The following is a 14,009-nucleotide window of genomic DNA, read 5'->3' as shown; positions in this document are numbered from 1 at the left end:
TTGTCCTCTTTCTCTCTGCTATCCCCTTCTCACTGTGTCGTCCTCCTTAATAGTCTCCACAGTGTTCCTCCTCTCCTTTACTTTTGCTTTCTTCTTTCCCCTTCTTCCTTCTCCTTCTGCCATCTCTTTTTAGTTTCCTTATCCTTCTGGCCACAAACTCTCTCTTTAATTATTTTCTCCTCCAAGCTTCTGCAGCCATGGACTGCAACAAGCCACAGGCTGCTGTTCTCAAACCACACTCTTTTCCCAGCGGCAGCTAATCTTGCAGTCCTTTCACTGCTGCCCATGTCAGCTTTTTTGTTTTTAATAGAACTTATCTTCGTTGTGTAGATAATTTTCTATATAGTTCTCAAACTTTGCCTTCCACCCAACATAAGTTAGGCTTTTCAAACTGCGGTGATACTGATAAAGCCTTTATCAGAAACTTGGATTTTAAATACAACTCCTCCGCCAAGTACAACTGACTTTGGCTCTTACTTCTTTTAATACAGTAGTCCCAAAGGATCTTTTAACAAGATATCTTCTTTGTAACAAACTCAAGTAGCAACTGTTAATTTCACAGGCTTATCGTAAGTACACTTACTAAAATAAATTGGTGGCAGCTCTTGTGCCTAAAAGGCTCCCTTTTCTGGCGTTGACTCTTCTTTTCCTCCCCAGCTTTTATCTGTTCAGGACCCGAGAGACAAAAGGGACCCTCTTCAGAGGATAGCTTTCGGGGGGGGGGGGGGGGGCAAAGCCTCTTCACCCAGGCAATACCTTGTCTGGGGTTTTTCCCATTTCGCGCTGGAAAACTGCGGGTGGGAAAGCACCAGTAAAGGAGGATGATTTCTCAGGAGCTCCCTGAGTTTGCATCCATTGGGCTGCCGTTCCAACCAGGAAGTCTTAAATGCATGTTTCTGAGGCTTCTATAGAAAATTGCCCCCCAAAGGCCCCGGCGGCAATCGGCGGCAGGACCGGGCTGGGGCCGGTCCCAAGGCCTTGCCGGGCCGCATCCGGCCCATGGGCCGCGGGTTGCCTACCCCTGGATTATCACATGCAATTGCGCAAATAAAGTGATATTGGAAATGCATGCTTGCTGAAATCCCAAAAGTAAAAAAATGCACTTTAATGTACTTTAATGACGGGTTTTGTGCGACGTGTGAAATCATTTTCTGAAATGACATGATTTTTACGGGATCTTCATGGGATAACCTCCTGGTCTCCTCCATGTGATAAACTAGAATAAGTCTGTGATTCTGTCCCATGGTAAGGAACACACAATACTGTGCAACAACCCACTTTACCCTTCCTCCGTCTTCTGGCTGCTAGAGAGGGAAGCGCAGCTCAGAGAAACTGCTGGGAGGCTCTCTTCGGAGTATGTCACATGGAGCTTTGGGGGGGTTTTCCGGCTCAGTTCCGATGTGAGCGCGGGTCCAACGATGCGCATTCACGTCATAAAGTGAATGTGTTATCATTCCTTTCTATGGGAGCTCCTTACGAGGTGCTTCTGCAGTGATTCCAAAGTGACCCCTCATTTTGGTAAAACCGAAAAAAGTGACTTCACAGAATTCGCTTCCAAGCTCACTTCAATTGCACTTTGAATTGATCTGGTGTGGAAAACCACTCTGATGCAAGCTCCAGGAAAAGAGATTCCACCTCAACATTAGGAAGAACTTCCTGAGAGTAAGGGCTGTTCGACAGTGGAACAAATTCCCTCGGAGTGTAGTGGAGTCTCCTTCCTTGGAGGTCTTTAAACAGAGGCTGGATGGCCATCGGTCGGGGATGCTTTGATCTGGATTTCCTGCATGGCAGAATGGGGTTGGACTGGATCAGGGCCCTAGAGGTCTCTTCCAACTCTATGATTCTATGATTCAATAAAACAGGCAACAAAGAACATCAAATAGCAAGTGACAATTATGCAATACCTGGGAAGGCTTCTCTGAACAGGACGGTCTTCAACTCCATTTTGAAGCTGGTTAAAGAAGTGATCAGGGCCCTTGTGTCTCGCAGGGGAAGAAGGTTCCAGGAGTGAGGGGCAGCAAGTGAAAAGGGGTGAATCCGGGATGGGGCAGAGGAAATCCTGGGCTGGGACAGCAGACCTTGACTACCAGAACGGAGGGAACAACCGAGTGGGAAGGTGAGGAGAAAGAAGGTCTGACAAGTAAGGAGGGCCAGTCCATGGAGGGCTTTAAACGTCAACAGCAGGAGCTTGTACTGAATGCGGAAAGGGAGGGGGAGCCAGTGAAGGGATGCCAGCAAAGGAGAGATATGGTCAGAGCGATGGGCGTCCTCCTTCACCTCAATGAAAGAGGACAGCTAAGGAGGGGGCAGGGAAGGAGGACAGCATCCAGAGCCCCACTGAATATGCCCAAGGGTGCCGATTCGAATTGTTGAACCCTCAAATTATGTTCCAGTGTGGTAATGCAATGTGCACTCACTTTGCTTTGCTTGAATCAGCATCACGTGATGGAATCATACTGACTCCGCTTCCCCTCAATTCGGAAGGGCAACAGAAAGGCAACCAGGTGTGGAAAAACATCACATTGTAACGTGAATTCGCATTGCTAGACAGGAGTGACTCCAGATCTGGTGTGAAAAAACATGATGTTTGCTAGAACAGGAGTGACTGCGGATCTGAGCTGCAAACCCCCCAGGTGTGATAAGGGCCTTGGTCCACTCCAGAAGAATAACTGAGCTGTGTCTCTTCGGTCACAGAATGATAGAAATATGGAGCTGGAAGGGATTGCCAAAGGCCATCTAGCTTAGGCGAGGGATCTACAGCAAGAGGCAAGAGACAAGAGACAAGCATCCAACCGCTCTTTAAAACATCCAGTGAAAGCGAATCTGCCCCCTTCCAAGGCTGCCTTTCCCACTTTGAGCAGCTCTTACCCTCCAGAAATATTCTTCCCAAATGTTTAGTTGGAATTTCATTTCATTGTTGGAATCCATCACGTTTCAGGCCCTGCCTCCTGGAGTAGCGGAGAACAGTCTCGTTCCATTTTCCACTTGAAGGAAGCCTTTCAGATACTTGCAGATGCTAATCTCTTGTGCAATCAACATCTGATAAGTATCTACATATCAAATAAATATCCATATATATTCACAGAATCATAGAATCATAGAGTTGGAAGAGACCACAAGAGCCATCCAGTCCAACCCCGTTCTGCCGTGCAGATATTTAAAGGTATTTAAAGAGATTCAGGTCTTTAAAGATGGCCATCATTTCATATCAAGTCATATCCAAAGACAGAGCTGTCTTAGTCTGGGTCAGATGCAAAGGAATCTTGTAGCACCTTTGAGATTTTAAAGGTTTGTGGCATCAGCTTTCCTGGACTCAATAGAACATGCATGCAAACAGACACATCCAATGGAGCGCACTGACCTCCTACAAAAGCATATCATCATCATCATCATCATCATCATCATCATCATCATCATCATCATCATCATCAATCCTGCCTTTCTCCCAGTATGCTACAAACTTCTTCCTTTCAGTTAGTCTCAAGGGGGCTACAAGATTGCTTTGCATATCATGCCAAATGTAAAGAAACGCCACTGAGCAGCCAAGTCAGGATCATTCACTCCACAGTATTTCTCATTTCAATGAATGGCTGGAAAAGCTGAGAGGAAGAAGATCAACTCATTTGAAATGTTTTGTGGAATTCTGCAGATGCCATGGATGGCAGCAAAGACAAATGCATGGCTCCTTGAGAAAAATAAAGGCTCGGGTCTTCCTTGAAGCCAAAACCACTCAACTGAGGCTATGGTACAAAGTGGACAATACAAGCAAAAGAGGAAGACTGTAGTATAGATGGATGGACTCTTCTGTCAAGGAAGATGATGCCCTGACTTTGCAAGAGCTGAGCAGGACCAGGGAGCCCAAAGGGTGCCCATAACTCACAGTCAACTTTCTGGCACATGACAACAGACTATATCATCCTGCCACCCTTTCCAAGCCATCATTTGGCAAATGCCACCCCGCAGAAGCCCTCCACCACAATTGCCCCCGACTCGCTTACCGTCTGCGTCAGGAGGCCAATGGACGGTGGGTGCAGCAACCCGTAGCAAGGCAGGGCAGGATAGGAGCAAGGGAAGTGGGGCAGGAGTGGGGCAGGCTGGCCCCGCAAGGGCCTCCAAAAGCCCTCCAAGTCCCCACTGCTGATGGGCAGCTCTTGGGGTGGTGCTGATGCCATTCTGCCCAGGTGACTCTGGCTCTTTGGGGATGTGGTTGGGCAAGGAGATTTATATAGGAGTGTGTGTGTGTGGAGGTTTAGACTGGCAGCTGATTAGGGTCAGCATTCACTGTGTGCCAGCTGACATTAAAGGGGCAGTATGGCTAGGCTCCACACAGCTGGGCAGCTGCTGATTTTCCCCTGGCAATCTCTGCTCATTCACCTGGATGGTGGCAGCTCACAAAGGCACTGACCAACATCCGGAGGAGGCAGAAACTGGGGAGCTTCCAAAATGGAAGCCACAGAAGAAACTGGGGGTGCTTTTCAAGAGGTTTGAAGGATGATTCTTTCATTGGACTGTGGGTGCTCTTAAGGGCCTTCATTGGAGATCTATATAAAGCCATTAAAGGGTGTCTTTAAACAGAGGCTGGATGGCCAACTGTAGGGAATGCTCTGAATGTGATTTCCTGCATGGCAGAATGGGGTTGGACTGGATCAGGGCCCTTGGGGTCTCTTCCAACTCTAGGATTCTATGAACATGTAAATACAAGATACTATATTGCATCAAACCATAAGTACATTCTGTATATGAAATGCACAGATATACGATGGGTGACACCTGGCTTGACAGCATTATATGCAAAAGGGATCTAGGAGTCTTACTTGACCATATGCATAATGTGAGTCAACATGTGATGCAGCAGCTAAGAAAGCCAAGGCGATTCTAAGCTGCATCAATGGAAGTATAGTGCCTTGACTGTTAAGTAACAGTGCCACTCTATTCTGCTTTGGTCAGACCCCACCTGGACTAATATTGTGTCCACATCTGGGCAGTGCAATTCAAGAAAGAGGTGGATTATTATTATTATTATTATTATTATTATTATTACTATCTTTGTTTATAAAGTGCTGTAAATGTACGCGGCGCTGTACAAAAACCAAATAAAATCAAAGATATATAAAAAGCCTGCCTATGGCTTACAATCTAGAGGTTAAAACAACAAATGAGGAACATCATAAGAAAACAAGTTAAAACAGCAAATTTGTTTTCGGCCACTTTTGCCTTACCAGCTTCTGCCAAATGCCAGGCCATCAGGAACCCTGGCGTTGGGTTTCTTGAAGGCATCGCCAGCACTAGAAGGAAAGGAGTAACACATTTAACACTATCAGTACACTGCTAGTAAAAATGAAACATTTAAAACTATTCACCAGGATGATGTGCTAAAGAAGGATCGGGACTCACGCGTAACGCTTGTTTTTATAGCAGGGAAAAGAAGCGTCTTGGTGCTGTTTCCTCCAGAACAATCCCAGGGAAGAGGCCTTGCGGCAGGCAGAAAATAAATGTACATAGGAACTAGAAGTTAATTAGTTTCCATGGCCAATTTTAAGATTTTATATTTTGCTGGGGGTGCATTGCTATCCATTTTCACTGCTGGAGGTCTTCAGGAATGGCAGTTTAACAATGGGGTGACTTTTGCCCCCCAAATTTAGAGACAGATGCAGTGTTGCCAAAAAAAAAAAAGCGTTGAGAGTGTACTTTCCTCACTCTTGCAATAACAGGTCATGCGCATTCTAGATTCTGGGGGAAACCAAGGTCAAGAGACAGGAATTTGACCAGGATTAAGCCATCATCCAGAGGGAGAGATGGGCAGCCAACTCCAGGACAAGCTGGAATGTGTCCAGAGGAGGGTGACCAAAATGGTAACACATCTGGAAACCATGGCTTATGAGGAACAGATATGGCAGTTGGGCACATTTAGCTGGAGCAAAGTTTAAGACGAAGTGAGATGACAGCCATGTTTAAATACTTGAAGGGATGTCATATTGAGGAGGAAGCAAGCTTGTTTTCTGCTGCTCCAGAGACTTAAGACAGAGCAGTGGATTCAAGCCACAGGAAAAGAGATTCCATCTAAACTTTAGAGAGCCCTTCTTGACAGTAAGAGCTGTTTGACAGTGGAAGATGCTTGGAAGATGATGGAGTCTTTTGTTAATGTATATTGAAGGTAAAAATGTTCAGATGTGACAATGTCTGCAAAAGTCTAAATTGGTCCAGAGCCGCAGCCGGACGTTCAAGGGCAACTGAGCAAGACTATGTCTTCAGTCTGAACAGGGATTGGTTTCTATGTTTCATAGCATCTTGTACAGAAGGAGGCTGGACTTAGTGGTCACATCGTGGGAATGTTGTATATAAGAAAACAAACACTGTTCTAGTGAACTGTGGGAGTTTTGGAGTCTGAGAGTTGGAGACAGTGTGGTGTGACGGTAAGAGTTTTTGTATAGGAGTGACTAACTTGTGTTTATTAGAAACAAAGTAATAAAGCCTCTAAGGAGTGAACTGCTGGAGAGTGAGTGATTCTTTGATTCAGCAGCTGTTTCTCCAGGCATGGTTCCAGCAAGCTGAAAGCCTGTTTGGGGTTTCGCTTTGTTCCCGTGTTGGAGAGGAACCGGCATCTTCATCCATTTGGCACCGGGCCGGGGCAACAGGCAAGGTTCATCACCCAAAACACCAACATTTTTCTAAACGGAGGCGGATGGCCATCTTGCACAGGCAGTGCTTTGATTGTGAGTTCCTGCATGGCAGAATGGGGTTGGACCGGATGGGCTTTGGGGGTCTCTTCCAACCCTGAGATTCTGTGACTCACCCTGCCAAGATAGCAGGCCATTTAAACCCTGACTTTGAATGGCAAATGCTTCATCGCCAACCTAACACTGTGACAAGAAACTGGTGATCCTTTTGATGGTGCAGAAAAGAGGCACCGTCAATGATCACAACTAGGTTGGAGCAACTACATGGTGGAAGACTTTCAACAAACAAAACAAAGCACACTCTTGTCCGAGGACACAGTTACTACTACAGAACCCACTAAATCCAGAGATGTGCCAGTGCCACCTTGGAAAACTCCCCCATCCAGATGTTAATCTGGTGGCCCACATCTCTTTAGTTAGCCAAGAGACATCAGGGGCAGAATGGTGGGCCGCGTGTCCAGTCAACATGGCCTGACTACAGCTGGGAAAGAGGAGCAAGGAGCAGCCCCAGTCCATTCCCTGTGATGTTTGGGAGGCCATGCCCCCAGAACTACCCAGCCCCTCATCCCCCCTTCCCCAAAAGATGCAGCCAGGGTGGTTGGGCATGCTCAAAGTGCCTTTATTGCCACAGTGGTCCAGAGTCCCTGCCATGGAGGAAAAAGAGAGTCCCATGGGCATGCAGGATAAGTGGGGCCAGAAAGTGCCACACACGGCACCATCACCCCTCGGTGCCAAGTCTGTGTCCATAGCATTCCAAAGTTGAGATCCAGAGGGGTCCTGGCCAGCTAGCGAGAGAACTTGCGCACCGGCCGGTAGTTGGGGGGCAGGGCCAGGTGTTGGGGGCCCCTCTGTGGCTCCTGCCCCTCTTCCCTGCTGTCCTCCTCCTGCTTTTCTTCTGTCAGGTCACTGGCCGAGCCCCACCGCCGCTGGCCCTGGCCACTGGTCTTGGGCAGGAAGAGGGAGGCCAGCTTCCGGTTCTTGCTTCGCTCCCCACGCATTGGTCCCAGTTCTGGAAGGAAAGGGTCAAGCTCACCAAGGGGGCTATGAGATAGAGGCAGGGACCCCCAGCAACATTCAGCCCCCAGCATTTGTGCCAATGGGTCCCTGGAGTGGGCAGACTGCCCCTCACCAGGCAGATGGGCTCTACGATCCTCACCTGGCCTTATCAGCATCTTAGTTAACAGATTTCCAGCAGCAGCCAAAGGGCTATTTTGTGTTTAGGTGCCCTTGCTGGATGGGTTGTGCTTTAGCCTGGCAAATTCAGGGGTACAGAGATGGGGTGCCAACCTTCCTATGAAGAAACTGACTGCACTTCCCTCATCAGCCAGCATGGCATAGTGGTTTGAACATTGGACTATCACTCTGGAGCCCAGGGTTCGATTCCCAGCTTAGCCATGAAACCCCTGGGACACCTTGGGCAGGTCACACTCTCTCAGCCTCAGAGGATGGCCATTCTATGACTGTGACAAATACTGTAACAACTCTTCCCTTTTTATTTCTGATTGATGTATTTTGTATTATCTATGTATTTTTATGATGTTTTTACTGCTGTAATCCTGCTTCGATCCGAAGGGAGAAGCTGGAGATATAAATAAAATGTATTATTGTTATGGCAAACCCCCTCTGAACTAATCTTGCCAAGAAAGCCCCAGGATAGGCTTGCCTTAGGGTCAGACATAAGTTGAAAGTGACTTGAAGGCACACAACGTACCTGTCCTGATAGCCATTAGGACGGGAGGAGGGTTGGGTTTGTGCCGTTCAGTTTCTGTTATGCAGTTCTGCCCTAAATAACCCTGGGGAATAGCGTTATGTTGTATCAGGGCCTGGCCCTCTTCTCCGGGGGGTGGTGGTGAGGGGAGGAATCTCAGGGTGAGAGCATTGCCTTGAAAATTCATGCATGTGAACACTTATTCGTTAGAACTGGTATTTTTTAGACTAGTACGTATAGTCTGTTCAAGTGTGGTTGATGGTTAATATATTCTGCTCTGTGCCACCACCCTTGTCATATCGCCAGGGCCCATCTCCTGCAATATCACCAGTGATCATCCCCATGTCCTAAGAATCTGGCCCTGAAATCTCAGGGCTTGGGGTAGCCCTAACCTGCAGCCCTACTGGGGATCCATTTCCCAGTGGGATCCCCTGGGGATCATTGTTCAGCCATGGAGGATCTGGAATGTTGACTCTGGGATCATCCAGGTGGAATCAATTGCTTCAGAGGGCCCTATTCTACCACCCGCTGGGAGGTGTTGGGATTCTCCGGGGTTGGGATGCTTTATTCTGCAGCAATAATTTACCACCAGGAAAGCTGATCTTACAGCAGGGGTGGCTGTCCATTTTGGGTACCAACCAAAGTCTTGGGGTGGAGAGGGCTGGAATTGCAGCCAATTCCAGACCAAACTCTGAAGAAATGTAAGGGTGAGAAAATGAAATGTATATATATATAGGATGGAGCACACCTGTCTTAAAGAGACTTATATGTGTGAAAGGGATCTAGGAGTCCAAGTAGACCATAAGTTGAACATGAGTCAACAGTGCGATCCGGCAGCTAGAAAGGCCAATGCGATTCTAGGTGCATCAATATAAGTATAGTGTCTAGAATCGATCAAGGGAAGCAACAGTGCCACTGTATTCTGTTCTGGTCAGGCCCCACCTGGAATAATCCTGTGTCCAGTTCTGGACATAAATAAAAAAGGATGTGGACAAATGGGGTTGGACTGGATGGCCCTTGGGGTTTCTTCGAACTCTAGGATTCTATGATTGCAGCCCCATGCTGCAAGAGGTGCACAGAAGCCCACCATGGGCCAGGCTCACCCCCTCAATGCTTGGCTCCCTGCTTCTTCTCCCCCCACAAACAAACCCCCCCTGCAGAGATGCACCTAAGCCAAGGGAAGAAAAGGGATGCCCCCAGCCCCACTGAGAAGGATGATGGAGGAGAGGAGGCTCTTACGGGGCGTGTGGGGGGCGTCCTTCGGAGATTCGAGGTGCAAGTAGTGCCTGGCCAGGCGCCCGCTGTAATCCCGGATATTCTGCTTGGCACCTGTAAGGTGGATTGGGTTGGGGAGGAGAAAGGCAGCATCAGGGATTAAGAAAGCAAAGGGACCGAGCCACCGACCTCAAAGGGCAATTAAGGAATGGCAAGAACCCTGTTGGTGACTTATGCAAGTTAACTGCAAATTATGCCCCATATACCTCGTTCTTTGGATGCTGCTGGTTAAGGTATGTGGCTCCTCCGCCTGCAGCCCCCCATGAAAAATACCACCCTGCCAGCAAAGACAGGTCTTCAAAGGTCTTTTAGTGGCCAGGGAAGACAGATGTGCAAAGAACCAGGCCTCTTCCTGGACCTTCCAAAGGCCCTCCAGAGGCCAACGCCAACCTGTTATGACTCTGCCCTGGATGCCAACCTGCTGCTAGACACAATTCAAGGTGCTGGCAATTACAGATATGGATTGGGTCCAGGATACCAGTGGGATTGCCTCCTCTCATACCCTCCAACCTGTCCCCCTCCAATCTGAATGAGAGACTCTTCTAAGTGTCCCGCTTTGTAGGTTTGAGACACAGATTATGGCAATGACAGACATGGCCTTCTTGGTGGCTGCGCCAGTTAGGTGACGGCAAAGACATCACACATTTTGTGGTGTCCTCCTTTGCGGTTATGACAACGTAGGGAGCCCATGTGTCCTTCCTCACCGTAGGTCCAGATGAACAGCTCCATCAGCTGCCGGTGACCGTGCAAAGCAGCGATATGCAAAGGAGTGTAGCCCTGGAGAGACCGGGGAGAAAGAGATGTGGGGAGGAGAGAAGACACAACCCAGAAATGGCTTTGCATTCAACAGCTGGATTTATAACCCACCCCCCCACTCCCTTTTTCCAAAGCTGGGACTCAAGGCAGCTGACAAGAAAAATAGAAACTCAAATACGAACACCTGAGAAGTTAGGCTTGCAGCAGCATTCCTGTCTACTGAACTGAAAGCCCTTCCAGCAGCTCTGGTATTGCAAAGGAGCCAAACCAGTTCAGCACCCTCCACCTTCAAAACCCTTTCCTTGCAAAAGTGTTTATTCCCCACAGCATCCCCTTGCCCCCAAATCCATGGAGGGGGCAGCCCCCTCCCATTACCCAGGCTTCAGTGGGGTCTTCTGCCAAGAGTCTGTTGGCTGGGGTCTCTTCCAGCTGCCCCCCAGAAGTGAAAAACCCACAGATTGGGGTGGATAGTCCCCCATATGGCTCCAGCCAGATACTCACGCCCTGTTATGGGGAAAATGGGGAAGAAGGAAGGAAGGAAGAGAGAAAGAGAGAGAGATGGTGAGGAAAGAGAGATGGAGGAGACAAGAATTGTTGCTCCTGGGAGCATCATTCTTGTAGGTTGCATCTGCACTGCAGAAATAATGCAGCTTGACACTGCTTTAACTACCCTGCCTGCATGCTATGGAATCCTGGGATTTGTAATTTGTTGTGGCACCACAGCGCTCTGTCATAGAAGGTGCAATAGCTCACAAAACTACAAATCCCAGAATGCCATAGCATGGAGCCAGTGAAGCTATAACAGTGTCAAACTGCACTATTTCTGCAACTGATACATGGCATGGAGACCTCCTTGTACAACCTCTCTCCCCAGGAGAATGAACTGCCCCCTCAGTTGGGACTGGACAACTGGACACTGAGAGAGCAAGGGATTGTGGTGTGTGTTTGAACAGCTGAGAGCTTGCATTGCTTCATCATAGCATAAATATCCATTGGCGGAGTTACATTACACAACCCATGTGCTGAATTGCCAGCGCAGTTCAAGGTGTGTGGATCGGTGGTCAACGCGCACAGCTAACCATCCATGGCGAAAGAGCCGTGTGCAATGCACAATGCATAGAATCCATGCACATCGACAGTTTACTCTGGGAACTTCAATGCACTACCGCATGCACAAGGGTCCTGCAAGCACAACTCCCTTTACACAGCTGTAAGACCATTGCAGGTGGTCCAAAAAAATCTCTCCTCCTATGTGGTGCTAGTTACACCTGTGTGTCTCATGAATGGGATGGTGGCTGAGATGGTAACAGGGTCCATGAGGGAGGGTTAGGAAGGGAAGGGACTACTCACATGCTTCCGGTGGGCAGATGGGTCAGCGGCATCCCAAGAGCGACAGGAAAGAATTTGTGGGGGAAAGAGCCAATGATTAGAAGTGCTGTAAATGCCACCCGCCTACCCACCCATGCTCTCCCCCTGGGATTAAACCTTACACCCTAAATCAAACCTAACACTCCCCGCACCACCATGACCCAGTCCGGTAGGCAAATTGGTGGCACTCACTGCTCGCAGGTTGACATCGGCTCCCGTGTCCAGAAGCAGAGTGACCAAGTCCTCTTGGCCATGCTTGGCTGCCCAATGCAGGGCTGTCTGTGGAAGGAAATGGGGAGAGAGCACAGCTGCGGTCACTCTGGGCTGCCCCTCCGGTCACTCCTGGGCCGTGAGGGGCATGGGGCACATTCTCTGCCCACTGTCCTCCTCCAGCTTCCAACACTTCTCCTCATTTCCAAGTCAGGAGGAGCCGCTATGGAGCCGCCAGGGTCCCTGGTCCCAACTCTGAGGTTCACGCAGGTGGCACAGAGGTAGTGCTTAATGGCCATGTGCGCACAGGGACCCCAATGCCAGCTTTTGGGCACAGAGCAAAGACAGACGCTTGCAATGTAATCACTGAAACACACAGACTGAAAGCCTTATTGCATTAAAAACAAACCCGGCAGGCAAATGGAGAAAAGCAAGTTTATATTTCTGTCCCCATATTTCTTCTCTTCCAGTTGTAAAAGCGTGGGAGAAAGTGGTAAAAATGTCCCTTTTGCCAAACGAATTTTTCCAGTTTTGCAAAATGGACACTTCTCCAACCTTCTCCCAGACCTTTGCAACTGGAAGGGAATGAAAGTTCTTGAACGTCATGCGAAGACAGAAAGATAAACCCACTTCTCTCTGTTTCCCTGCCGGGTTTCTTTTTAATGCGATAAGGCTCTCCGACTGAAAAGGGCACTGAGCAATGCTAGGAGGCCAATCTGCGTCAACGCATTTGCGAGTGTGTTGTTTATTCCCTATTGTTGTCGTCACTGTTTTAAAAAACACTTTTGCTCCAATCTAAACGCCAGGATTGTCTGTTAACAGAGACTGTCCCACTCACAAATGCTCTGAATGAGAAAATGGACACCACTCAGGAACAGTTTGCTTTGAGGGTCAGCCCAGGACAGGGGTGGTCAGTTGGGCAAAGGGCCAGGGGCTGTGCTATTGAGCTGGGGGGCTGGAAAGGGAAGCAGGGGCCGGGTACTTACAAACTGCTCCATGCCAGGCAGACGCAACAGCCGACGCCATGCGGACAAAGAGAGAAACGGGTTACGATTAGACTTACTCCCAAGGAGAAAAGAAAGAAGTCAGATAATGGTAAAAGCAATACACTTGCCCCTCCATATTCACTAGGGTTAAGGGCACAAGACCCCCGTGATTATGGAAAAACCGCAAATAACAAAAGCACTATGTTTTGACTTGAGAGGACACCTCTCTAGGAATCTCTAGGTCCTCTGACAGACACTGACCATAGAGTTGTGCTGGAGGAGCTACAAAGGCCTCGCAGAGTGGTCTCTCTAGGAATCTCTAGGTCTTTCAGTGCAACTTTTAAAGTTGACCACAGAGTTGCCTTGGAGGACCTAGAGATTCTTAGAGGTGTCCACTCAGGTCAAAACGTGGTGTTTTTGTTACTGGCAGTTTTTCCATATTCACAGGGGTCTTGTGCCCCTAACCCTAGCAAATATGGAGGGGCAAGTGTATAACTTTTACCATGACCTGACTTCTTTTCTTTTTCCTCTCTATACCTGGTTGGGTACAACAGCCTTTTTTGTTGTAGACTCACTCCCCAAACGGGTCTTGCACTTGCTGCAACCAAAGTCCAATTATTCCAGTTTCCAGGGATGGACCCCGACATTGAAGGACACTGTGGGGAGGAAATGGGAGCCAAGGGGCAGCACAACCTCTGTCCCCCAATGAAACCGACTTAAGCAGTTCATAAAGCGGTTCAGGATCTGGAACCATCAACATCATTTCAACTGACTTCTTAAACTGTTCAATGGGACTATTCAGACTAAGGCTGAAACGGTTTAAAAGCCATGCGGGGCTGCATTTTGGACAAAGCGAATCTGCCCCAAAGGCTTCGTTTGGAAAAACTGTATGTTGACTTGGCATCAATCGGACACCCCCCTCCAAAAGTAAAAAAGCTGCCGGTGCGGACGAGGGAGGGATGTACGGCTGAACTTACCCCCTGGGAGCATGGAGACAAATCCCAAAGCAGGAAGGCAGAGAGGGAGAGA

At 48.5% G+C, this 14,009-nt stretch overlaps 2 protein-coding genes across 6 annotated transcripts in view; both read right to left on the bottom strand.

Moving 5' to 3' along the window:
* LOC121928072 (iroquois-class homeodomain protein IRX-6-like) overlaps window positions 1–5,240 on the bottom strand; it is a 16,896-nt gene extending 11,656 nt beyond the window's left edge. Inside the window, exon 1 of the mRNA XM_042462303.1 lies at window positions 5,220–5,240. The gene's annotated coding sequence lies outside the window, so the exon portion shown is untranslated. The remainder of the gene's footprint in view (window positions 1–5,219) is intronic.
* A 2,034-nt stretch (window positions 5,241–7,274) lies between these two features.
* LOC121928481 (ankyrin repeat domain-containing protein SOWAHC-like) overlaps window positions 7,275–14,009 on the bottom strand; it is a 46,347-nt gene continuing 39,612 nt past the window's right edge. For 3 of the 5 annotated variants that reach the window (XM_042463254.1, XM_042463257.1, XM_042463258.1), the window contains exons 5-9: window positions 12,400–12,405; window positions 11,977–12,063; window positions 10,365–10,392; window positions 9,625–9,714; window positions 7,275–7,686 (exon numbers count right to left, since the gene is read on the bottom strand). In XM_042463254.1, the coding sequence (XP_042319188.1) occupies window positions 7,463–7,686; window positions 9,625–9,714; window positions 10,365–10,392; window positions 11,977–12,063; window positions 12,400–12,405 (435 nt within the window). In that variant the 3' untranslated portion in view covers window positions 7,275–7,462. Of the gene's footprint in view, window positions 7,687–9,624; window positions 9,715–10,364; window positions 10,393–11,976; window positions 12,064–12,399; window positions 12,406–12,980; window positions 12,984–14,009 lie in introns of all 5 variants that reach the window. The other 2 variants (XM_042463255.1, XM_042463256.1) reach the window with 1 other exon arrangement.

The sequence above is a fragment of the Sceloporus undulatus genome, chromosome 4 (genome assembly GCF_019175285.1).
Source record: "Sceloporus undulatus isolate JIND9_A2432 ecotype Alabama chromosome 4, SceUnd_v1.1, whole genome shotgun sequence".
Classification (NCBI taxonomy): Eukaryota; Metazoa; Chordata; class Lepidosauria; order Squamata; family Phrynosomatidae; genus Sceloporus; species Sceloporus undulatus.
Note: the sequence above shows the minus strand (reverse complement) of the source record. Positions and strands in the feature narration are given on the sequence as shown.